The sequence below is a fragment of the Tripterygium wilfordii genome, chromosome 21 (assembly GCF_013401445.1).
Source record: "Tripterygium wilfordii isolate XIE 37 chromosome 21, ASM1340144v1, whole genome shotgun sequence".
Taxonomy (NCBI): domain Eukaryota; kingdom Viridiplantae; phylum Streptophyta; class Magnoliopsida; order Celastrales; family Celastraceae; genus Tripterygium; species Tripterygium wilfordii.
The window spans coordinates 7,103,498-7,128,309 of record NC_052252.1 but is presented as its reverse complement, the minus strand read 5'-3'; the positions used below and the strand labels follow the sequence as shown (position 1 = coordinate 7,128,309).

General features: G+C 38.8%; 4 protein-coding genes across 4 annotated transcripts; 2 read left to right on the top strand and 2 right to left on the bottom strand.

Moving 5' to 3' along the window:
* The first annotated feature begins 1,280 nt into the window (after positions 1 to 1,280).
* LOC119988347 (ethylene-responsive transcription factor 4-like) lies at positions 1,281 to 2,575 on the top strand. Its single transcript, XM_038833348.1, has one exon. The coding sequence runs from the start codon at positions 1,436 to 1,438 to the stop codon at positions 2,156 to 2,158; it is 723 nt and encodes a 240-aa protein (XP_038689276.1). The 5' UTR covers positions 1,281 to 1,435; the 3' UTR covers positions 2,159 to 2,575.
* Positions 2,576 to 4,564: 1,989 nt separating this feature from the next.
* LOC119989949 (uncharacterized mitochondrial protein AtMg00810-like) lies at positions 4,565 to 5,986 on the bottom strand. The gene has a single exon (XM_038835725.1). The coding sequence runs from the start codon at positions 5,796 to 5,798 to the stop codon at positions 4,593 to 4,595; it is 1,206 nt and encodes a 401-aa protein (XP_038691653.1). The 5' UTR covers positions 5,799 to 5,986; the 3' UTR covers positions 4,565 to 4,592.
* Positions 5,987 to 14,547: 8,561 nt separating this feature from the next.
* On the top strand, positions 14,548 to 17,704 carry LOC119988511 (protein yippee-like At5g53940). Its single transcript, XM_038833570.1, has 5 exons — positions 14,548 to 14,718; positions 15,639 to 15,682; positions 16,134 to 16,242; positions 17,242 to 17,297; positions 17,390 to 17,704. The coding sequence occupies exons 1-5, from the start codon at positions 14,623 to 14,625 to the stop codon at positions 17,466 to 17,468; spliced, it is 384 nt and encodes a 127-aa protein (XP_038689498.1). The 5' UTR covers positions 14,548 to 14,622; the 3' UTR covers positions 17,469 to 17,704.
* Positions 17,705 to 22,244: 4,540 nt separating this feature from the next.
* LOC119990196 (ethylene-responsive transcription factor 12-like) lies at positions 22,245 to 22,977 on the bottom strand. Its single transcript, XM_038836068.1, has one exon. It carries the CDS (start codon positions 22,880 to 22,882, stop codon positions 22,409 to 22,411), a length of 474 nt encoding a protein of 157 aa, XP_038691996.1. The 5' UTR covers positions 22,883 to 22,977; the 3' UTR covers positions 22,245 to 22,408.
* Positions 22,978 to 24,812: the final 1,835 nt, after the last annotated feature.

Sequence of the window (24,812 nt, the reverse complement as noted above, 5' to 3'; positions counted from 1 at the left end):
AGAATTATTATTTAATGAAGAAAATTGACACTAGTTTTGTGACAGTACAAAATAGAAAGAATGACTAAGAAAATGGGACACATTACGTTTTATATGCACTAATTAGTAATTACTTATAATTGTGCATAATCTAGTAAGAAAGGAATGCCCAAATCAAAGGGTAGTAAAGTCAAATTGCTCTTAAGCCCATAGGAGCGTGTAGGGCACGCACTTTTAAAGGGGAGTGAGGGGATGGGCTTGTCCGATAAATTGATTACTGGTCAGAGAATACTCATGTGGGTAACAGTCGTTGCGGCTGTTTTTTTTTTTTTTTTTCTGAGAGAGAGAGGTGCTTTGGGTGTCGACGTTTTGCATTCAACACGCGTAAATGCAAAACATGTCGTGTCGATTATTTATTGGTTAATGGGCCAACACCTCGTGGTTCAAGCGAGCGGTTCAAAAGGTATTGTCAGTGGGGGCTGCAGTCTCTCTCCCTCCACAAATCAAATTGAAAATTTTATCCAAGTCACGAGGCGATTTACCAGGAAAAAAAGGTCTTTTTTGGTTATAAAATCACAATCACTTCCTCCCACGCGCTTTCGTTAAATAGAGACTTAAATTAAAATTATTTTCAAATTAATAAATTTTAACAAGAGAAAATTACTTTAACATCATATTAATTGAGTTTGTCTAAAGGACAAGCTATATATGTCTAATCTCGGACTTGTATGGATAAAAATTTATTACCTAACTACATAATAAGTTTAGTTAAAATTTAGTGTGTAATAACAAGAATATTGCATGAAATGAAAATCAAATTCAAAAATTTTCCAAATCATACTATTTGACCTTGTACAAATTAAAAAAACTAAGTTATCACGCAAGGTCATGGTGTTACCTCTCATGTAAGTTAAATACATAAATGTTAGATGGGCTGGTTACTATTAAGACCCAAGTCACCTACACAATCTAGTATGCTGTATGCATTTACAGCCATCCGATAATAATGATGATGATCCCGTTCTTTTGACAAATCTACAATGCCACGTAATCACAACTCACTAGGATTACATGACTATGTATGAGTTTGACAGTGTGTTGTAACTGTGTTCAGTTGCAACACACTTCACAGCACCACAGTTTTTTGTGACATGTGAAACAGTTTTTGTATTTCAACTCACCTTACAGCATCACAATTTTTTACCTCATAACACCTCACCACACTCCTAAACGCTTACATAATGCCCACCCTTCAGCCGCCCTCTCAGTCAAATCCATCGTTGACTGAACTCTTTCCCCTCTCCCTCTTCATTTCCTCGCCGATTCTTCGCTAGCCCCAATCCCTCTATAAAACAATCCATACCTCCCTTTCCCCTTCCTGGCCCTACAGTAACCCCTCATTTTCTCATTAAACACGCAAAGCTTTCTCGTAAAAACGGTGCTTCATCCTTTGGTAATGGCACCGAGGGAGAAATCGGCCGCCACCGCCGCCGTTAAAGTTCACGGAATTGGAAAGGAGGTACATTTCAGGGGAGTGAGGAAGAGGCCGTGGGGGAGATATGCGGCGGAGATTAGGGATCCGGGCAAGAAGAGCCGTGTTTGGCTCGGAACTTTTGATACAGCGGAGGAAGCCGCTCGGGCCTATGACGCCGCTGCCCGTGAGTTTCGCGGTGCCAAAGCAAAGACTAACTTCCCTTTTCCTAGTGAAATTGTACACAGCATCAATCACAGCAAGATAAACGATAAGATCGATACTAATAACCAGAGCCCGAGTCAGAGTAGTACTGTGGAGTCCTCAAGTCGCGAGGCGGCTCCCATGATCGAATCATCTCCATTGGATCTTAATCTCGGTGGCGTTGGGTTCAGCTCCACAGTTAGGTTCCCTTTTCAGCAGGTGCCGGCGATGGCCGGGGTTTTTGTCGGCAGCGTTCCCGCTCCGAATTTGTTGTACTTCGATTCCGTGATGAGAGCCGGACCTCTGCCGACTCAGCATTACGGACGGCTCAGATTTGATCACCATAACCATCGTGATTTCAAAGCCGAGTTTTCTGGTGGGGCAAAGAGCGATTCCGATTCATCTTCCGTTGTTGATTATTTCGGTCATCATGATGTTATCAACAAGCCAGCAAGAGTTCTTGGTCTCGATCTCAACCTCCCTCCCCCGCCCGAAATCGCCTGATTTTTCCCTGAGATTTTGCGTGTCGCAGAACGGCCACCGTAGATTCAACGGTTTTTTTTTTTTTTTTTAAACTTTGTCATCTGCTCTGTTTTAATTATTTACTCCGATGTCCTTCTGGTTTAAGATAGGCCTTACAAGGAAGAAAGAAGAAGAAAAAAAGAAAAGCAAAAGAATAGAATTATGAGAGGTTTTGGAGAGCGTGACTGTGATCCGATGAGATGTTTAACGATCACTGATCAGCTCTTTGTTGTGGATACGTCACTAGATGTCTAGATCCGCCTTTTTTTTGCAACAGGGAAACCAGCGTTTCTCATTGTTGTTCATAACTAGCTACTTACTGTGTCTATTTTGATTCACTGGATGAATTTAACGAAAGATCATTCCCATCTTCAATATAAGTACTTTGATTTAATTCAGTTGTATATATGCCATTTATTTCTGTTTGCTTGCCGGGAAACATAGTCGGATTCCCGCCGTAGATCGTCCGGGCAGCGCAAGTGAGTGCGGATCCAGAAGTACCTTCATCTTCATGATTAATGGATTATTTTTTCATTAATATTTTTATTAAAATTGAAAAAAAAAAGTGAATTGCCCTTACAACTACCAGTAAGTGCTGGAAATGTCTTTGCCGACTTGGCGTTTCAAGTTCACACACAGAAGGACTCGCTATTTAATAGGGCTGTTATTGGTACGGTTACCGTTACCAAACACGGAATACCGTTACCATACCAATTCTTTCGGTAACTCAAAAAATGTTACCGTTACCGTTACCGGAAGAGTCGGTATACCGATGGTCGGTATACCGATCGATCGGTAATGGTAAGTCGGTAATTGGTAAATTTACCAATTCTTAAAACCTATATAAAAAAGAGAAGAAAAAAAATGCATCAAGTAGCATTGTGCTTAATAGTCATTGTATGATACTACAACACTTTCATCTTGCCTACCATACCAATAATAAAAATGATAGATTAATGAGAAGGATCATTGTGCTACATGTGAAGAAGAGAAAATACCTATCAATCGGAGAAAAAAAGAAAGGAGAATTCACATAACATTATTCCAACAATCTATAACGGAAAATCTTTCATTTCATTAATTTCTAATATTTTTAGTATCCGAAGTGTTTTAAACTCCATTGCAGGAAAGCTAAAAGAAACAAGATAAATAAAGATAAAAGACCATAATGGAAAGGGAGAAGAAAAGCATGTAATCAATACCAACAAAACATTTTGTTATGTAACAAACACTGCTTTAAAGTTAATGAAATTGCTAAGAGTGATATATAAATGATAACCCTAAAAATAATCAATGGCCTAGATTAAATTAGATCAATCTAATGGTCATAATTAAATAAAACTAAAACTAAAAATAATATTAATATATATTTAATATATATGTCGGTAATCGGGAAATTTACCGGTTTTGAACTTTACTTACCGTTACCATTACCGAAATCATCGGTAAATTTACCGTACCGAACAATTGGTAACGGTATACCAATCTTTTGCTATTTTCGGTAACCAATTCGTCGGTAATGGTATACCAATGGATAATTTACCATACCAATAACAGCCCTACTATTTAATGCATTGTTTGCGTTATACTAACTAGGAAACCAAGATTTGTGCCATAAAATAAAATAAACTGGGAAACCAAACATTTGTGGTAGTTACAGTTTCAATTGGTTAGTTTACACGTATTTAAAAAAAAATTTAAGTTTGGAATGCCGTTCATGATGGTAAGGCTCACCCACAACTTCAGTACCAAACGACTCCTCAACAAAACTTTGGTATCGTTTGACTGGTCACCGTAGATGTCCAAATATAATGGTCAACAAAAATTATTCTGAGCCACTTAGAATCTTAATAAGAAATGAAAAAAGGGTTGAGGATAGAACAAACTTGGTCATCGATGGGTACCTGTCAAAAAAACTCTGACGATCAAATTAGTAGTTGGAAGTGGTCAAGTGGGTTTAAGTAGGACAAAATGCTGAATGAGATGCTGAGAACTTGGGTGAAGGCTGGGTAAAGTGAGGCTAAGAGTTTTTAGGCTGTTTGAGTGAGTAGGACTTGAATATGCCCTCATTTGAAGAAAGGATGGGGTATTTATAATGGAGCCCTGGGTGACCAAAAGGTGACGTAGGCCAGCCACATTGCTGCAGACTGTAAGTCAGTCATGGGAAGGTAGTTTTGAGCAACAGGCGTGTTAGAGAAGTAAAAGCATATGTTAGAGAAGTAAAAGATCTGTATTTCACTATATGTTGATTGTGTACAACATGCCTTTATATAGGCGTTAGAAAGGAAAAGTAAAAAAAATAATGTCAATAAAGTAAATCAAAGATGTTGATATCTTTGACAAATTCAAAGATTTTGTTGATTTGTCAAAGATATCATTGATATTTTGCTGATATCTTTGACATCCCCCCTCAAACTCAAGTTGGTGCAGTAGAAGTAAGCTTGAGTTTGGAAACTAAGTCTCTGAAACGACCTGGCAGGAGTGGCTTGGTGAAGAGATCAGCAGGTTGGACAAGGGTAGATATTGAGCAGAGTTGAATAGTTCCCTGTGTGACATGCTGACGAGTAAAATGGCAATCAATCTCTATGTGTTTGGTACGCTCATGGTAAACATCATTGTGAGCAATGTGGATTGCACTTCTATTATCACAAAATAGAGGTGTAGGACTGGGAGATTGAACTCCCATATCTCCAAGAAGCCAACGAAGCCAAACAATTTCTTGAGTGGTAGTAGCAAGTGCACGATATTCAGCCACCGTGCTCGAACGAGCAACTGAAGTCTGCTTCTTGCTTCGCCAAGAAATGAGAGAATCCCCTAACAAGATGCAAAAGCCAGTGGTTGATCGTCTATCAGTGGGATCACCAGCCCAATCGGAGTCAGAGTAGGCGCGCAACTCAAGTGAGGAAGCAGCAGAAAAATGAAGGCCATAATAAAGAGTTGCTTTGATATAACGCAATATATGAATGACTGCTTCATAGTGGGAAGAGCGAGGAGCTGACATGAATTGACTAACAACATGTACAGCATAGGCTATATCAGGGCGGGTGACAGTAAGATATACGAGACTACCAACCAATTGTCGATAGAGGGTGATATCACTGAGAGGAGTACCATCAGAAGGTTTAAGCTTGATATTAGGTTCCAGTGGAGTAGAAGTAATCTTACTATCTGTGAGACCTGCTCGAGCAAGTAAATCAGAAGCATACTTAGCCTGAGATAAATAGTACCCGGTAGTGTCTGAGAGTACTTCAAGGCCAAGAAAGTAACTTAGAGAACCAAGATCCTTCATCTCAAATTGTTGTTGAAGATATTCCTTAAGATCAGTGATACCAGAATAATCATCTCCTGTAATAATCATGTCATCGACATAAATTAGTAGAAAAACACAGCCTAAGGTTGTCCGACGAACAAAGAATGCTGAGTCATAAGAACTGGATTGAAAACCACGTTGTTGAATAGTAGAGCTAAACTTGGCAAACCATGCGCGTGGAGCTTGTTTGAGGCCATATAAGGCACGACGAAGGCGACAGACTGTATTAGGGGGATGTGAATAGCCAGGAGGAGGTTTCATATAGACTTCTTCAGCAAGATCACCATTGAGGAAGGCATTCTTCACATCCATCTGTGACAATGTCCAACCTCTAGCAGCAGCAATAGCTAACAGACTGCGTACTGAAGTAAGACGAGCAACTGGAGCAAATGTCTCTTCATAATCAATGCCATACTCCTGAGTAAAGCCTTTAGCAACAAGACGGGCTTTGTATCGCTCAATAGAACCATCAGACTTGGTTTTTATTTTGTAAACCCATTTGCAACCAATAGCAGACTTATCTGGTGGGAGAGAAACAAGATCCCAAGTATGAGATTGCTCAAGTGCCTGCAATTCTTCAGACATAGCTTGTTGCCAAACAGGATTAGATTTGGCCTCCGAATAGAACTGAGGCTCATATAAGGTAAGAGTAGTGGCAAAACACTGAAAATCACGAAGTTTAATAGGAAGTTCTCTTACCCGGGTAGAGCGTCGAAGAGTAGGGGAACTGGTAGTGTCTGTAGTAGATCCATCAGACAAGGAAGACAGTTCAGGAGCAGGCAAAGTAATTTGAGTGTCACCTGTATGAGACTCAGAGGGAGATGGTTCATCAGGAAATAGATCAACCATGTTAGTGGGAGAAGGAAGAGATAAGAAATGTGATACTGAGGAGAACAAAGTGTTTTCCAGAAATACGACATGACGAGAAATGCGAAGTCGTTTGGAGATAGGATCCCAACATCTATAACCTTTATGTTCTATCCCATACCCAAGAAAACAGCAAAAACGAGTACGAGGTTCTAATTTAGTGTGTTCATGTGGTTGAAGGAGAACAAAACAAACACATCCAAATACTTTGAGTAAATTGTAGTTAGGAACAGACCCATAAAGACGTTCATAAGGCGATTGATTACCAATGACTGATGAAGGAATCCGATTGATGGTAAACACAGCAGTGAGAGCTGCTTCACCCAAAAAACGTGCAGGACAAGAGGCAGAGATAAGAAGAGCCCGAACTGTATCTAATATGTGTCGATGTTTACGTTCGGCTCTTCCATTTTGTTGGGAAGTACCTGGACAAGAACGCTGACAAATAGTGCCATGGTCATGTAAAATGGTTAAGAATTTAGAATCCTTATATTCCATGGCATTATCAGTGCGAAAAGTTTTAATAGGACATGAAAACTGAGTTTTAATCATCTGAGAAAATTCATGATAGATTGTAGTAAATTCAGAACGAGTTTTCATGAGATAGATCCATGTAAAACGAGAGTAATCATCGACAAAAATTACAAAATATTTGGAACCCCCCATAGAAGCAGTAGGAGAAGGTCCCCAAATGTCAGAGTGCACAAGGTCAAAAGGTGCATGAGAAACAGAATCACTATTATTGAACGATAAAGCAGATTGTTTAGCTAGAGGACAAGTTAAACAATCAAAATGATTATTAGAAACAATTCCCAAATGACCATGAGAAACAAGAGACTGAATACGACTAACAGAAGCATGGCCCAATCGAGAATGCCAGAGACTCAAAGAGGAAGCTGGAATTGTGGATGCAGCAAACTGATGACACGGGAGAGTAGGATGCAAGGGGTGCAAAGAGATGAGCTCATACAGTCGCCCAACTTTACGGCCTGTCCCAAGCGTCTGTCCCGTCTTCGGATCCTGTACAGAACAGCCAGAAGGAGTAAATAGAATATTAAGACCAAGTTCACATAACTGACCAACGGATAACAGGTTCAAAGTGAGTTGTGGAATAAGAAATGTATTGGACACTGATAGGTTTGGAGTAGATATGTGACCAATATGACTAGCTTTTATCCTTGAACCATTGGCAATTTGTATAGATGGCAAATGCGAAGAAGAGTGTGTGGAAGTGAAAAGAGTAGAGTCAGTAGTCATATGATTGCAACATGCTGAGTCAAAGAACCATGATGATGATTTACCTGACACAGTGGTGGATGCTGAAATAGAATGGTTACCAGAGTTAGAAAGGAATTGACGAAGTAGTGACTCAAGATCACTGGTCAATTGAGTGGTTGTGGGTACATGTTCAGGACTCTCCTGTGCAGTATGATCAGTTGTGGCAGCGGAAAGATGTGTTCTGGAATGAGTGCCCTGAGTTGATCCACCTTTGCTGGGACAATCTTGTTCATAGTGTCTTGGTCCAATTTTGCGACATATGCGACATTTGCGAGTTGGACATGTAAATATCATATGACCAGATAGATGACAATATCGACACTTTGAAGAAGTGTCAGCTTTCTTTGTTTGGTGTACCTGAGGAGTGGCAAGTACTGTGTCGAGATGTCGTGGTTGACGGATTGAGAGCCGTGTTTCTTCAGAAACAAGATCATCAAGGGCTTGATCAAGAGTGAGTAATGGCTTCTGATGAAGTAAGGCTGCACGAGTAGGCTCAAAAATATCTTGTAAGGCCATAAGAAATTGAATCAGCCGGCGATGGTCTTTATATGTGGTAAAAGCTTTGGCATCTTCAGTATTCTTCCAGACTGGTTCAGTAGGAGTGAGTTGATCCCAGAGAAACTGTATTTGAGAGTGAAAGTCAGTGACAGTTTGTCCGGATTGTTGACGTAGCTGATTGAGATTCTGAATTATCTGATATTGATGAGAGAGATCGGTGGCAGTGTAACGATGAGCAAGATGATCCCAGAGAGTTTTGGCAGTATCAAATCGACCAAAGTGAAGATTGATGGAGGATACTGAAGTATTACGAAACCAAGTGATGATTTGATGATTTTTGCTATCCCAAGTTTCTAAACGTTCAGCAAACTTATCATCAGCTTCATCTTGGGATTGTGTAGGTAGAATGAAATCACCAGTGACATATCGCCAAAGTCTCCTACCCTTGAGAAAGCTGCACATGGCTTGTGCCCATAAAACGTAGTTACGCCCATCTAACACAATGTTGATGGGTTGAGAGATATCTGATTTGTCCATAAGTGCAATAAACAGGTGCAAATATAACAACCAGATCAAGGAATGACGAAAGAAAGGACTGCAGTAGGCAAGAAAGATGAAATAGAATTTGAAGCTGAGAAACTGATATGAAATGGGACAGTGATTACCAAGGCTCCGATACCATGTTAGAGAAGTAAAAGGATATGTTAGAGAAGTAAAAGATCTGTATTTCACTATATGTTGATTGTGTACAACATGCCTTTATATAGGCGTTAGAAAGGAAAAGTAAGAAAAATAATGTCAATAAAGTAAATCAAAGATGTTGATATCTTTGACAAATTCAAAGATTTTGTTGATTTGTCAAAGATATCATTGATATTTTGTTGATATCTTTGACAAGGCGTGTGTCAAGAGACATGAACTAATGTGATTGGCGGAAGGAAAGATCTACCAAAGCAGGTGGCATCGTGTCAGGCAATCGTTGCAAGTTCTGTCCATTTTGGTGAGCGGGGTACAAAAATCGTATTTGGTTGGTCGGGTCGGGGGGGGGTTAGGGTCAATAATGGCTTATGGTGCTTGTTATCATAGGTTGGTGAGCCAGAGCAGAACGGTCGCGGGATCAAATGATTAGGACAACAATAGGTTTAGATATATGGGATGCCGAGTGCAAGGATGTAGCCAGGATTTGAGATGAATGAGGCATTGCGGGAGTGAAAATTTTTCTAGCTATTTATATGTCTTGTGTTAATATTTAGTTTAATAAATGTAACTTGATCTGAAATACTAAATTCCTTTTAATGAATTATATATCTGATAAATTGGGTCAGTGGCACAACCACAAACCCAGGTCTCCCCACCATCTCGGCCCTTTGGGCCGTGGCAGTTCCCAGGCCCCTCCATAAGGAAAAGACCTAGGCAAGTGGTTGAAGACCTGCACCAGCTTATATGCTGGATACAAGACCCCTCAACAACCTATGTGGGATTTTATCCCTTAACACTCCCCCGCACTCATGGACTGGGCTTTGCCCAAGACCAACGAGTGGACTTCTTATCGGGGACGAGCACACCTGCTCCGATACCATCTGATAAATTGGGTCAGTGACACAACCACAAACTCAGGTCTCCCCACCATCTTGGCCCTTTGGGCCGTGGCAGTTCCCAGGCCCCTCCATAAGGAAAAGACCTAGGCAAGTGGTTGAAGGCCTGCACCAGCTTATATGCTGGATATAAGACCCCTCAACAACCGATGTGGGATTTTATCCCTTAACAATATACATTATTATATTTTACTAAGAGAACAAGCAAAATTTAAAAATTTAAAAAAACATATTTTACAATCACTAGTTTTAATGATTATGGGTTATCGTATCTCACCCAACATAGAACAATTAATTTAGTCATCTATAAAGAGAAGACATTACAAACAGATCACTGTCAAAAATGAAACTCCCGAACTTTAGAATATAATAGCAAAGCATCTCTCAAGTTGACCTATATTCTTTATTTTATCTTTTTTATTTTATTTTATTCTATTCAAATTCAATTTGATATGTATTTCTTTTAATAATTTGATATGTATTTTTATTATAGAATATTAGAATTCTGTTAAAAAATATATATGTTAAATAATTTTAAATATAAGATATAAAGTTGTGATAAGAATTGAAACCGGGTGCCTCGCATAACTAACAAGCTTTGGCTATTATGTAGACTAATACATATATATAGTAAAAAGTTTTCATAATTCATGGGCACATGTCTCCTGATCTCATAGAGTGTGTTTGGATTGAGAGATTTGGGGGAAGGGAAGAGAAGGGAAATGTGATTTCCTTCTAATTTTCTTGTTTTGATAGTTTATAAAAAGATTAAGGGAGCGATTTGAAGGGATTTGGGAGGAAGATTTCATTAAATTTTTGTCAACATTCTTCCTCCCCAAAATGAAGTCATTTGGAGGGAATGGATGACTATTTAAGTTATTTATAAGTTAAAAATCTATTTCATCCCTTGTACATAACACTTTAACATAAAAATAAGGATAAATTAATAAATTAAACTAATTTTCTTCCATTTCTTTTTATATCCTTCCAAACATGTGAGAGGGAAAGTATTTTTCATTCCCTTTCTTTTCCCTTCTCTTTAACCCTCTTTTCTTCCCTTCCCTTCCCTTCCCCCCAAATCCCTCAATCCAAACACACTCTTACACTATGTTTGATTCAACACGGGAACAAGAGCAGAAACGAGAATGAGAAGGGGAACATGAATGGGAACGGGAATGGGAACAAAAATTACTTGCATTCCTATGTTTGGTTAGTCAAGAAATTCCCCAAGGAATATGACTTTCCTACGTTTGGATGTAATGATTCAGCATGGAATGAGAATAGGAATAATGATTAAATGACTAAACAATCCTCATTTATATTTGAATGACTAAATACAAGGGTCTTTTTTGTCTTTTCACGACTAAAACACAATTCCTATTTGCCTGGAATTGGTGGTTCCTAAGTCTAAGGGAGGAAAGCTAAATTCCCAAGTTAGCCAGAATACATCATTCCATTCCCTTGTATATTGTACAACAAACACGGGAATTTCTCTCTCCACGGGAATACATCATTCCGTTCCGGCCAGAATTGGTGAACCAAACATAGTGTTAGTGGATCTTTCCCTGGCCGAGTGCATGCATGAGAATGAGTTGGAAGAGTAGAATTGGGTTGAGCGTTTATACCTGAGGCTAGCATAATTCGTATGCTCAATCGTCTATAAGTTTTGGCCGTCCATGGGCTCAATCGCCTAGGGGCTTGGATGTCCAAGGGCCATTTAGTCGCCTATGGGCCTGTCGATGCTGGGTTTTGGCAATCGGTGACCCATCCTTTTGTTTTCTGAGCTAGTTTTGACCAGGTGCACTATTTGGACTGCATGTTAGACTGTATATCCCAAATTAGATTAAAAAAAATAACGAAAATCACCACAGAAACCGTTGAAAATAATAATGTGATAACAGATCCACAAAAAACAACAAGATCTACAGGTCTTGATGTGAGCATGAGTAGATCTAGTTCGAATACAATAAAAATCGGGATGAAAAATGACTAAAAAATGCTATAGCACTCTCAAATAAGCCATGAGGGGTGGAGACGAAGCTTCCGACAGAGAACAGAGATGAATCATGTGCAGAAGGTATGTATCATGTTTGATGATGAAGACAACAAGATCTACAGGTCTTGCGGTGAGCATGAGTAGATCTAGTTCGAATACAACAAAAATCGGGATGAAAAATGACTAAAAAATGCTATAGCACTCTCAAATAAGCCATGAGGGGTGGAGACGAAGCTTCCGACAAAGAACAGAGATGAATCATGTGCAGAAGGTATGTGTCATGTTTGATGATGAAGATGAAGGTATTTTAGATAATAAAACCATATATTATGACTTTTGGGAACATTTGTTCAAACTATATGAAGTTTATGGAATAAAATTTTTAAGAATATTCTTATTGGAACAAAACTTTCCAATAAGGGACTTGTCCTTAATTTTTCCATAAAACAAATGTGAGTACACCTATTGGAAAATAACTTTATTTTGAGGGACTTATTGCTATTTATCCCAATTTTTTTTGGGACAGATAGATTATAAGGGGTAAAGTCCAAATAAACCACTAAAAGATGGGGCATTTGCAATTTAGGTTGATAATACCAAAATAACATCCATTAAGATCTTGACACATGACATGTAAAATCGGATTCCAGAAGTCTAGACAACATCCTCGGGTACCGACGAAGGCAGAACCGAGGACAACCACTGAAGAAAAGATTTGAAGAGTCGACATAAGACAGGATATCCAAGGAGAGAGCATCTCAAAAAGATGGAGAGGCCACCTAGGTGTAATAACGAATATTCCTCCTCTACAATATGTGATGAACAAACATCATAAGAAAACCAAGAGTTCAAAAGGAGATCAACTTCACTTAGTAATCATGATAAGATTCATTTTCCTGTAAATTTGCCTACGATCAGGGATATGAGATTTACTTCTACCAAAACTAGAACTCGTCTTAACTCACTTAAGGGACCCCTCACTATAGGTAAAGATAATAACAACTTTTGCACTCCTGTATTATATCAATTGTTGGAGAGAACTTCGAGCACAGAGCATTATCCTTTGATAGCTTACAGAGTTGAATGTCAGAGAGGTCCTCGAGCATACCCTCAGAGTCCTCAATGTTCTTATGTGCTTGTCATCCCCATCAGTACCGAGGATAACTTTTGACATCAGTTCTATCGATTGATACGTCATCAAGACTGAAATTAGTTTTAAATATCACCATAGGTGATTGACCGGAAAATATGTAAAATTGAGTAACTGCTCCTTTCTTGAAGCCACTCGGGGTCCCAACCCTTCTTATGTATGGTCAAGCATTCTCTCCTCTAGAGATACTCTGAGAAAAGGCCTGCGGTGCAGAATTGGTGACGGTGGATCTATACGTGTTGTTAAAGACCCATGGTTTCCTACTGAAACAGGTTATTTGGAGGGCCCTACTAATGAGAACGTCTCTAATATGTATGTGTATAATTTGATTTTCCAAGATAGTCGTGCATGGAACTTGCAACTGCTGAAGAATATTTTTTTCTGAAGATTTGGTGAACAATATTGCTGCCATTCCCCTTCACAATATCACGGCTAGAGACTCCTTCTTCTGGCTGTTTAACTCTTCGGGGCTCTTTTCTGTCCGATCCGCGTACCTAATTGCAAGTGGAGCCATCTATACTGACGGCACTATCTCCCCGAATCAGACCTCCAACTTATGGCTGAAGCTCTGGCAAATTAAAGCTCCGAATAGAGTTAAAACTTTTGGATGGAGAATGCTTCAGAATGGCCTCCCCACGCGAGAGCGACTAATTCAACGTGGGCTCCCCATTGAACCTCTTTGCCCCCTATGTGGGTCCGGTTCTGAATCCCTTACTCATCTTTTCATACAATGTCAGTGGACCAGACCCATTTGGGATAATAACAGACTGGGTAGGAAATTTCATGACCCGACAATTGATTCCATACACCAACTGTGCAATACACTATCTGTGGATGAGTTGGGATGCTTCCTCACAGTTGCATATCATATTTGGATGGCTCGAAATGGTCGGATACATGAGACTCGGATTTTGTCACAACAAGATGTTAACTTGGCCCACGAGCTAGGAAGAACATGCTCCCATTTCTGCTCCTATTACCAACATGTCAGCCCCAGTGGATGGAACTATTAAAGTAAATGTGGATGCATCTTGGATTGATGGTCTTACTCCTGTGGGTATAGGGGTTATTCTCAGAGACGCACGTGGAAAAGTTTCTTGCTCAGCTTTCAAACAAGTACTTGCTAGAAGCTGTGTGGAGGCAGAGGCCCAGGCCTTCTTATTTGGTACCCAACTTGCTAGACTCACTAATTACATGAGAGTGATCATTGAAGGCGACTCCTTGGCTGTGATTCAGGCCATTAGATCTTCCTCAACTGTTCTAGCTCCTTTTGGTTTAACTATTGATGAAATTAGAAGAATAGGGATGTTGTTAAACTTTTCTTTCTATCATGTTAGAAGAGAAGGAAATACTGTTGCTGATCTCCTTGCTTTGGTAGGGAGGACTTCCTCCTTCCCTACGATCTTGGAGAACTCAGTTCCTCCTTCTATCATGCATGCTTACCCCCGACTCAATTCCGGTCAATTTCATGCCGGATTATGAGTGTACGTGACGCTAATGAGTAGATATCTATTAGTGTGCTCTGTCAACCCAGGGAAGAAAGAGAGAGAAATAATTCGTTACTGTTACGACGTCACAACTTCGTAAGAAACCACGAAAAGCCAACCGATGGAGCCCACCGGGAATAGCCAGTATCCGGTAGTTGAAACGAAAACTCTGCGTTTTGCCCATCTTTTTCTTACTCTGTTCATCGAGCCCTTGTTGGAAGCGTGAGATAGCAAGCAAAGGTCGAGAGGACGCTCGAAAATCCAGATGGGGAGGCTGTTTCTGGTAGAAGTCGAAGGCAGGTGTTATAGATGTAGATTCTGCGATAGCGCTCTCGCCCACGCTGACGATATTCTTTCGCGAGTATGTTTCTTCTCCAAACACTCTCTTGTTCTATTCTTGTTATTAGCGGTTTGATTTCTGAATCAAATTTCGTGTTGATTGTTTTTTCATATGTGGAGTTTGTTTAATTTGCCTACAATTCCTCTTTTGTTTTGAGAGGAGAAAATAGAAAAGAGTTGGATTGGGATTGTTTTTTCATTTGGGGTTTAGGGTTTTGACGGGCACTAAATGTTTTGAAATTAGTGTTGAATAATGCAATGAAAGGTGAAAGGTAGCTATCAAAGAGGTGGTAACAGATAATCGCTAAGCTTTTTGGCGTCTCTACTTTTGCTTATATGCCACTTGGTTATTGATTCCAGGACAGAGGCTGATTGTTTTAATATATTCATGAATTCGCTAAAAAAATTCCCGACGTACAAAATTCAGTTGGTCGGTATTCGCGAAGATTATTTTGGTCCTTATGCATTCATATATGTGATCGCTGAAGGTGTCGGCAAACTAGCTCAAGTATTTTGTTTTTCTGGAGTTCAGGGATAAATAGGATGCTAGCAACAGTATTGTTAAATACCTGAACAACTTTCTTCAAAAACGGTTCATTTGTAATTAAGTACCTATATTTTCAGTTTGGTATAAGTGCTTTTGATATACATGCTTCTGCTGCCTAGGGATTGGGTGTTTGGGATGCCCTTAGCAGAATTAGAACCATGGTGAAACTCCAAATATGTTGACATCATTTTTGTTGCTGTATATGTTTTTACTTGTGAAGTATATGTTTTACTTTTGCTGTATATGAATCATGATTTAATCTTCCAAAAAGTTCAATGTTAGCATGAATTTTTAAGTTTTCTTCCAAAGCATTCTTCTGAAAAATTTTCTTATGGTAGTCTGTAGCATGAATCAATTCAATATATTGACTTTGATTGGTTGCTATTTGTTATCAGTCTTTCACTTGCCGTAAAGGGAGAGCATTTCTCTTCAACAAAGTGTAAGGTTTTTTTTTTCTTTTCCCCGCAATTGTTAGTTTTCATAGCTTCTTTTGTAACATGTGATCCATTTTGGTCTCTATTTTGAGATTCTGTATAGTTTTTCTCAACAAATTAGATATGAAGCCATTGAGCAAAATTGTTTGCCGACTTCCCTTTTTGTTTCCGCTGACTATTGCTTTGATTTTTCTCTTAATTCAAGTTGGGGTTGGGGGGTTGCATAAGCGTTAGATATGATTTAATTCTTATCTTCTTGTTGTTCGTGAGAATTTGCATTCAGAATTTCTCTATAATCTTCTTGGTATCGTCAAGTCTTGAAAACCATGCCCATAAAAAAGTGACAAAAGTTCAATCAAAAAAAATTGACAAAAGTTATTCCGTTACATGCATCATGATGAAATCTGAGTGCATATTGATGTATTTATATTGCCTTAACAATATTATTTTTTTTAGGGTGAATGTTATGTTTGGACAACAAGAGGAGAGGATAATGCTTTCTGGAATGCATACTGTGGAAGATATATTATGCTGCTGTTGTGGACAACTTCTTGGTTGGAAATATGTATGTTTCCTATCCTTTTGTTTTGATGAGATAAGCAAGTGGTACTGAACTTTCATGATGGATCGCTAGCAAAGGCAAAAGATCTATGGATAACTTGTTCTAAGTGGACCTTTTTTAGGTGTTTTTTTTTTCCTTTTTTTTTGCTGTTTTAGTGAGCTAAACTGAATAATTATAACAAAATAGAGGCCGTCTTGACGTTTTGTAGATGATGATCTTGTCTCGGGTTCCTTTCAGAGTTCAATGTTAACTTACCGGTTTATCTTACCTGCTGTTTGCTTCTTTGGTATAATGTGTACACCTTCTGGATATCAAGCTTATACTGACCGTTTTTGGGCATTTGTTTTCTTGATGAAGTTATTATCATTATCATAATGAAGAAGGGAACTCGTCATTTTTTGAAAATAGAGTGAAGGAGAAAATGTGATGGTCGTAGAATTCTTCGGGCATAATAAATCACATCGTTTTAGGGAGGTAACAGTTACTGTTGTCGCTTTTTTGGTCTAAATTCTCAGCTTAGTAATGTTATCTGCTGTTAGATGAGAACATTCTAGAAATGCCGAGGGAGCAGTGTGTGTGGGAAGATGTTTCCTAATAATTTCATATTCACCCCTCATTGACCGTCATATCCAGATAAATCCTGCTAATGCTGATTTCATGTAAAGTGGGGATCCTCGTTCCCATTCCCTCCCCCTCATCAACTTGATAAGCAGGATGGAATATCCCCGATGAGGATTCTTCGTCTTTTTAAGCAGCTAAATATCACCGTCCAAATAAGTCATTTGTGTATATGAGGTTCATCCTTTGGTTTAATTGATATTCACGTGTACTCCATCCTTTCCATGTTGTGCTGCTGCGTGAAAAGTAGATCCATGTTTAGGTAATCTGATGTGGATACTCTAAAGTACTTATTGCTAGATATTTAAGCCCAGAATCTGCCCGATGATGTTAGACAAGTCTTGGTCAACAGCAAAAGTTTTACATTTTGATAATGTCGTGTAGGTAGCAGCACAAGACAAGCACCAGAAATACAAGGAGGGAAAGTTTGTTCTTGAGAGGTATTAAATTTGTTTGAACGCTATTTGTCGATTTTGAAATCATATATTTGAGATTTCGAGCTAAACATGATATATGGGCAATTGATTAACAGATGGAGGATAGTTGAGGAAGTACCAGAGGAACTCAATTTGGAGGTACGTGCCAGTTCAAGTGATGCAGAAAATCCGTGAGGCATGCGCGTAAATTTTGTAAAATGAGGTAATAAAAAAAGGATGAGAAGTTGTTAATAATAGATCATATACAACAATTGCAAAACTTATTTGGATAAAGATGTGTATGTGTGATGTTCACTTCCTAGGAACTGGAACCTGGGACAAATACCTTCATGCTTGTTTAGAATTGATGGTTGGGTTTAGATACACTTAGACCAAAATCAAACAGAGTAATTGAGAGTGCGTTTGGTTTACATGTTTTCTAATTGTTTTCTGTTTTTAATTTCTGAAAAATAGAAAACGTTATTGAAAACGTGTTTGGTTGAACGTTTTAGAAAACACAGAAAAGGAAAATCATTAGAAAATAGAAAACAATAAAAATATGTTTTCTAAAATAGAAAACACGCTAATCTCCGTCGGTCGTAACTCGTATCCCGCATTCTGCTTCCTCCTCTCTCTCTCCCTTCTTCCTTTATCTATCCACCCGTGCCGCTGTCGTCGTTCGACTGAGTCGTCACTGCCGTCAGTTTTATCGTGCCTTTTTTCAGTCATCATTTATTGTAGTATTAAACTTTTCCCCTCCTCTTAGAAAACAAATCACTATCTGCTCTCACATAAATGGGAGAGGGAAAAAATATAGCATTTATGATGATGATTGTGTATGGAGAAATATCTGTGGGAGATAGGAAGTTTCATGACAAATAATCTTCGTGACACCAGATTTGAAAATGAGACTTTTGTATTATGTATTCTGAGTTGTTTTAGTAATAATACATGTTTTTTTTTTTCGTCAAACGGGCGGGGATCCAAATTCGTCATAGGGGGTACACACTATCTTTATAACTCCAAGTAATTGTTGTGTGTGGTAATAATACATGTTATCATCAAATCAATACCATAATTTCCTTTCCATCAAAAAAAAATTACTATAATTTCCTGTCAGCCCATGTTATTATCATTAATTAAATCAGGCCAAGAATGGCTTGTCAGTTGTCAGCCCATTGTTTCACAAGCTTTTATTTTCTGAGCGGTATTGCCATCTCCTTTTTTCTTTTCTGAAAAAGGACACTTTTTGATTTTTGTGCCTAAATTAAGAAAAAGTTAGGACCCAATCACTTTGGTAAGCTGAAAGACTCAGTCAATACAAATATGTCCTCCGTCTCAACCGTCCCTGACGGCTCATGATGATGATCACGAATATCGATATATACAACCTTGATTATCATGACGATGACATCCACTAGTACAACGGTCGTTCATGAAGCATGTTCCAAAATTAGTTGTAAATTGTGATGAGATGAGGTGAGATTTATTAACAAAAATGTTTAACGTGTTAAAAATACATTTATATATAGTTACATACAAAAAGTGTAGTCCCCAGAATTTTTAGTAAAAAAAATATAACTTATGCATAAGTAAATAAAAAATACATTTATATACAGTTACATACAAATTCATGCTTAAATATACACTTAGTCACCTAAATAAAAAAATATTTTATATACATAAGGCCCTACGGTTAAGGACTAATTGTACTGCCTAAGGCCCTAATTGGCTAAGTCGTCGTTTAAGTCTTCACTGTTTTCTTGTGCGAGTGCCATTTTTGCTTGCCTAATTGATGAACCGCTTCGTCTCATATTCTTCTTCACGGGTGCAACTGTGCAAGTGTGTAACCATGTCCATATTGCTTTGTAAGGTTGTCTCAAGACTCTCAACTCTTGATAAACCTATATACCTAATCAGCTAATTTCAATAAACAGTGTCATCAATTAAATAAGTGTAATGTTATAAATTTCCTTGGATCCCTGTCAACTTTTAATAATTTCCCCAACATCAATTTTTGATAGCGCTCCTCATGACTTGAACTCCTTCGGTAGCAGCTCCCTGATGCTTTTTCCCAGAGCGTTAATCGGTTTGATACAACCTCATCGAGAGTCCGAGACACACTTCCTAATAAATTTTTGAGGGTTCGGTGTGGTTAGGACTACTGGGCTTGCACCTGGAATGTCAAGTGGACCCATAATATGAAGTTTTTTTTCAATATAACACTGTTAGAAATAATATTTCCCAATATAACACTGGGATGAAATTACTTCCCAACATAACACTACACGTCATTCAGAATGGCGTGTTCTTTACAATTTTTATACGATCATGCCATTTGTGATGGCGTGATCCATTCATGCCACCGATAGTGGTGTGAATAGTGTCAAAATGTGTCGAATTTTAAATAGTCACACCAACTAAGCCTTATATATACACACACATATATATGTATATATATACATATATATACATAAATATATATGTATAACTTAAATAATATTTAGTTTATTCTAATGCTGCTTTACGTGATACATTTAATGACTCTACTACTGTCATTACAAATAATTGGGTGGGAAATTGTCGCGACATTCTAGACGAGGCTGGTGTGGGACATTGATTTGAAGAGGGTATAGGCCCTGATGTTGAAGCTACGCCCCAGCACGTTGGTAGATATCCTGTAGGTCCATTACATCGACGTGGTCACATTCCCCGTGCAACTGACTTTACTATGCATCCATCCCAATTGACGCGTGATGAGGTTAGTCCATCAACTACTCCCGCCGCATGGAGTAGGCACAGGACTATATGATATTTGTCTTTGCTTGAATCATAGGACAATTTATGTGTTTATTTTTACTGTGTCCCTGATGATGGTTTGTTTATGTTGGATTAAAGGATGATTATTTTATGTATTTTGTTGGATATGGATTGTTGAGTTAAATTTATGACAAGTTGTTTTTAAATTTTTTTTTTATTTTGTTCATTCACGCCACTCCAATTTATGTGAATGAACAAAATTTATGAATCACACCTACGACGTAGGCGTGAATAATATCGAAATGTTTCACACCATTTGTGATGGCGTGAACCAAATGCTAAATCAATCATGTCATCAATGATGGCCTGATCATAAAAAAATTATAAATAATACGCTATTCTGAATGATGTGTAGTGTTATATTGAGAAATATTAATTCTGAATGTTATATTAGGAAAAAAAAAAACTCCAAAATATGTCATCCAACAATCCAACGGCGCCGTTAATATTAAACAAAGAGCGTGGCATCAGTGTCTCGGTTGGATCGTCATTGAAGGCGGACTTGCAACGACGAAAAAGCATTAACTTTATGGATTTTTTTTGGTGATTTGTTTGCTTGGTGGGTAATGTTTAGACCGCCGTGACGCCTCTGCCGCCGACAGATTCGCTTCGTGAGGGCCATTCATGTCTCGAACGATGGTAACCGGTTGTGCTGCCACGTACGTAGGACATGCGGTTCCCATCAAAACCACAACACAGAGAAGAGAATATATATATATATATATATTTACGTGTGCTGCTATATCTCAAGATTATCTATTTCTTATTTTATTTTTTAAACATACATGTAATCAACCCATGCAGACAAGAAAAATCAGATCAGGGACCATGAGTGTGGACCCGGACCACTCTGGCTTGTCAAATCAGTCGTTGTAATAAAGCGTGGAAATGACGACCGGCTCACTGCAACTGCCAACTGCACCACTCATGCTTGCTGATGCTAATATTCGATTATATATATACATACATATATATAATATTCAATTATATACATATATATATAAAAAGAAATTCTATTTTCTTTTTCTGAAATTTTTTTGAATAATTAATATTACAAAAATATTCCCGGACTCGGGAAAAACAGACGCATGCTTAGTGTGCATTAATCGGAAAAGGGTAAGATTGAAAAGTTAGGCCTAAAATCGCAGACAAACAAAGAATATTAAGAATTAAATGTATGTACGGTAGAGTGTATATTCTTCTGTACAGTGTACACTAGTTTGTTTGAAAGTGACTAGTGAGTGCGTGAGGCATTGAAATTCCATTTCCATTAATATAATGTGTTGATTTCGAAAAAGTTGACAATGAAACCCTGACCAACACACCCAACCCATTTTCTTTTCCAATACAAAATATTTTACTATTAGTCTGTCACTCTTGAGTCTTGTCAACAACGTTAATCTCTCATCATCCGCTTAATAATTGAAGAATTAATTTAATAATTCTTCAGCAAAACAAATACCCTAGGAGTCAGTTATTAAAGTTATCATAACTGTTGAATTGTACGTATACACATGATTTCATATGTATTATGTGAGCCCACAAATTCACCTAATCCGGTATCTCAACCTCGATAGCTCATTTGTTGTATTAGTTATCGTGCCCACGATAAACGCTAGGTAGTTAAGTGTGGAACCGATAACTGTGAAAACTTAAAAACATCCGAGTAGCAACCCCACTTTAAGATGAGTGCTCTCCTATTTCAACTTCTCTAGAGTCTCCGATAGCACAGCCGAGATAGCAACTGGATATCTACCCCTCGAGGATGGAAATAACTGGATACCAAACAATAGGAGGTTATCATTTTTGTTTTGGAGATTCGATCCCGTGGAGTTATATTGAATGTGCCGACACGCGCATTGAGTAGAGAGTGGGTATATTTTCACCTAAATCGTACACTGCTAACTTTATCAGAACCAGATCTCTGCACAGCCCTTGCCACCCAAATTTGAAAAAGGAATGCAAAATGCACACGCTTGCTTCGCTTACTCCCGTAACATAGCTTACACTTTCATACCTTCCCTCGCCACAAACCATCACTCTCACCTTCCCGCGCGTGCATACCAAACGCCAATTTCAGGTTCGCCGGATTTACAACCGGAGAAATGTACAAAACCAATAACAGCGAAAACAATAGAAAGAAAGAACTGGAGAAAAACTAAATAACCATTAAGCATATATATACACGACAGTCACATTTTCTCAGCTTCAAATAAAGATCGGATCTTTTACATTTTTTTTGCCTTTTGTTTTCCTAAAGCTAGAACAAAACGTCGCCGGTTGATAACTTAAAGAAGCTAAGTTAGCGCAATCATTTACAGCCAGAGCGGTGGAGGCTCATTCAAATCAACGGGCAGGCCACGTCGGACAATACCAAACGTGACGTTCTCTGGGATAGTAGGCGCGACGGTAACAGCAACATCACGTGACGATGACGGAAGCTCGGTGCCGGTAAAGTTCATGCCCTTAAGAACACCAGTATGGAGAAAATCCCCGAGACCGAGACGTTGGGCCGACGGAGGCGCCCAACGATGATGGTGGTGGTCTGATGGGATATTGAGGTCCAGAGAAAGCCCAGTTGGAGGAGCCGGGAAGTTGGTCTTTGCTTTAGATCCACGGAGAGACAGAGCGGCTCCGTCGTATGCAAGTGCAGCTTCTTCCGGTGTGTCGAATGTACCCAACCACACCCTCGTCTTCTTCCACGGGTCACGTATTTCAGCTGCGTAACGACCCCACGGCCTCTTCCTCACTCCCCTGTAGTGCCCCTCACGTGACCCAGCGGACGCCATGAAAAAAAAAAACAGCAAGCGAAAGCTGAAGCTTTAATCGAAAGGAGAAGCGAAGAAGGAATAGAATGGCGGGACCCACGCAGTCTTCCGTAATCGTCGGCTGGACGGCAAGACTGCTATCTTTTATATTTATAATAAATATATACATATATATAAAGAAACGGGGAGTGCGGAGCCACTGTCTCCCCCATTCGGGTTCTGCACCGTTGAATGATATGATTGTAGTATTTTTAAGATTTTAAATTATCCAACGGTGATTATTGAGTGGAGGCTGACATGTGAGTGGATCGAGAAGCAATGGGAGTGCCAAAAAGTGGGGCCTACAAAGGAAACGCAGAGGCCGCCGTCTGATTAGACGTGAGAACGGCCGCTTGCCTGTGGTAGACTGGTAGGGTTATCATGTGATTACTCTTGGCGCTGGTGCTGACGTATGCCCTATAACTACTGTACGGCGCAGCATTATAGAGTTTTGTTTATTTGTTCTTATTGAAATATAATATAAAATATAGCGGTAATGATTGTAAATTGGTTCAGGTATGCAGGATTTGAGGGTGGCGTGTCGGATAGTGAGTGGAAAGTAGCCGTTGTTGTGGTTGCAGAGAGAGGGTGGTCAGCGTCCCCACGTGGAAGGCAGAGAGGAAGGTGTCTCAGTACGGGGGACAGGACCGAGTAGGGTTTTCAAGGGGACTGAGTCACGATGATGGCGTGTTTGACTCGTTCAGAAAATGGATGGTCCACTGGTGGTGATGGTGGGTGGGTGGATAGGTAAAAGTGGAAATTTGTACGGGTCGGTAATGTTTGAAAGGAGTGGTGAGTGGAGTGAAGACTCCCTGTTACTTGTTTTTTTTTTTTTTAAATAACACATAGGATTATGTTTGCAATTATAATCGAATTTTGAACAAATATATATCTAATCTAATCATTGTCAACCAAATCATGTTGGTTAACACTCGCTGTTACCGACTGACGCATGTTCACGTGATGTAATTTTTGCTTTGATATTTTGACCGTCCTTTAAAATTATTGCTACACGACAGTGTGGAAAAGCTATTGTTGCAAATCGGCACTCTTTTCAGTGCTTTCTAATCATACCTACTCACCTAGGACTAGAATGGGCTGGGTTTGTGGATTTTTTTTACCAAATTAACACTCCTCACACAAATATATATCAATATAACACTAACCTCAAATTAATTATCAAATTAACATTCCATACCGTTATAGTTACAATTGACGTCATTAGTGTATAATTTTTACAATCACGCCAACGTGATCGGCGTGATTGTTTTTGGTTCAATCACACTAACAAGAATGACGTCATTAGTGTGACCAACAAACATTGTATAGGGGTTTAATGCATATAGGTCACTGAAAGATACTTCCGTTTGCAATTAGGTCATTGAAAGAAAAAAAATTTCAAATTAAGTCACTGAATGTTCTGAATTGCAACAATTAGGTCACTCCAGTCAAATTCCGATCAATTTCATGTCGGAAATTGCTGACATGTCATAAATTCGTCGGAATATAAAATAAAATTGCCATGTGGAATATTAAAAAATAAAAAAATGATGTGGCTTTTTAAAAAATTAAAACGAAAATGAAATGTGGCATTTATCAACAAAAAAATAAAATAAAAATAATGAAAAGAAAATTAACCAATTCTTGCAAGCCCAAGTAATTGGGTTTGAATTTCGACTACATAGATTGAAAAAGAAGAAATGGTCACTGGAAATTGAGAAATCCACGAGCAAAACTCCATGAAAGTTCGTTGTCCGTTCACTACACCAAACCAAACCAATTGCTGCATCATGGGCCAGTCACTTCCTCTCCTCCACCGCCAGCAGTGGTGGCGCCATAACCTCCGACTCAGAACCTTTGTTTGGTCCGAGCTCTCTGGGGCTGTCGGCGACCTCGGCACCTTCATTCCCTC

What these genes read in the sequence shown, in the direction of transcription:
- LOC119988347 (XM_038833348.1), top strand. Translation starts at nt 1,436, where the DNA reads ATGGCACCGAGGGAGAAATCGGCCGCCACCGCCGCCGTTAAAGTTCAC.
- LOC119989949 (XM_038835725.1), bottom strand. Translation starts at nt 5,798, where the DNA reads ATGGATGTGAAGAATGCCTTCCTCAATGGTGATCTTGCTGAAGAAGTC.
- LOC119988511 (XM_038833570.1), top strand. Translation starts at nt 14,623, where the DNA reads ATGGGGAGGCTGTTTCTGGTAGAAGTCGAAGGCAGGTGTTATAGATGT. An exon ending in GCATTTCTCTTCAACAAAGT is followed by an intron (nt 15,683 to 16,133) that starts GTAAGGTTTTTT and finishes TATTTTTTTTAG; the next exon opens with GGTGAATGTTATGTTTGGAC. An exon ending in GGAAAGTTTGTTCTTGAGAG is followed by an intron (nt 17,298 to 17,389) that starts GTATTAAATTTG and finishes ATTGATTAACAG; the next exon opens with ATGGAGGATAGTTGAGGAAG.
- LOC119990196 (XM_038836068.1), bottom strand. Translation starts at nt 22,882, where the DNA reads ATGGCGTCCGCTGGGTCACGTGAGGGGCACTACAGGGGAGTGAGGAAG.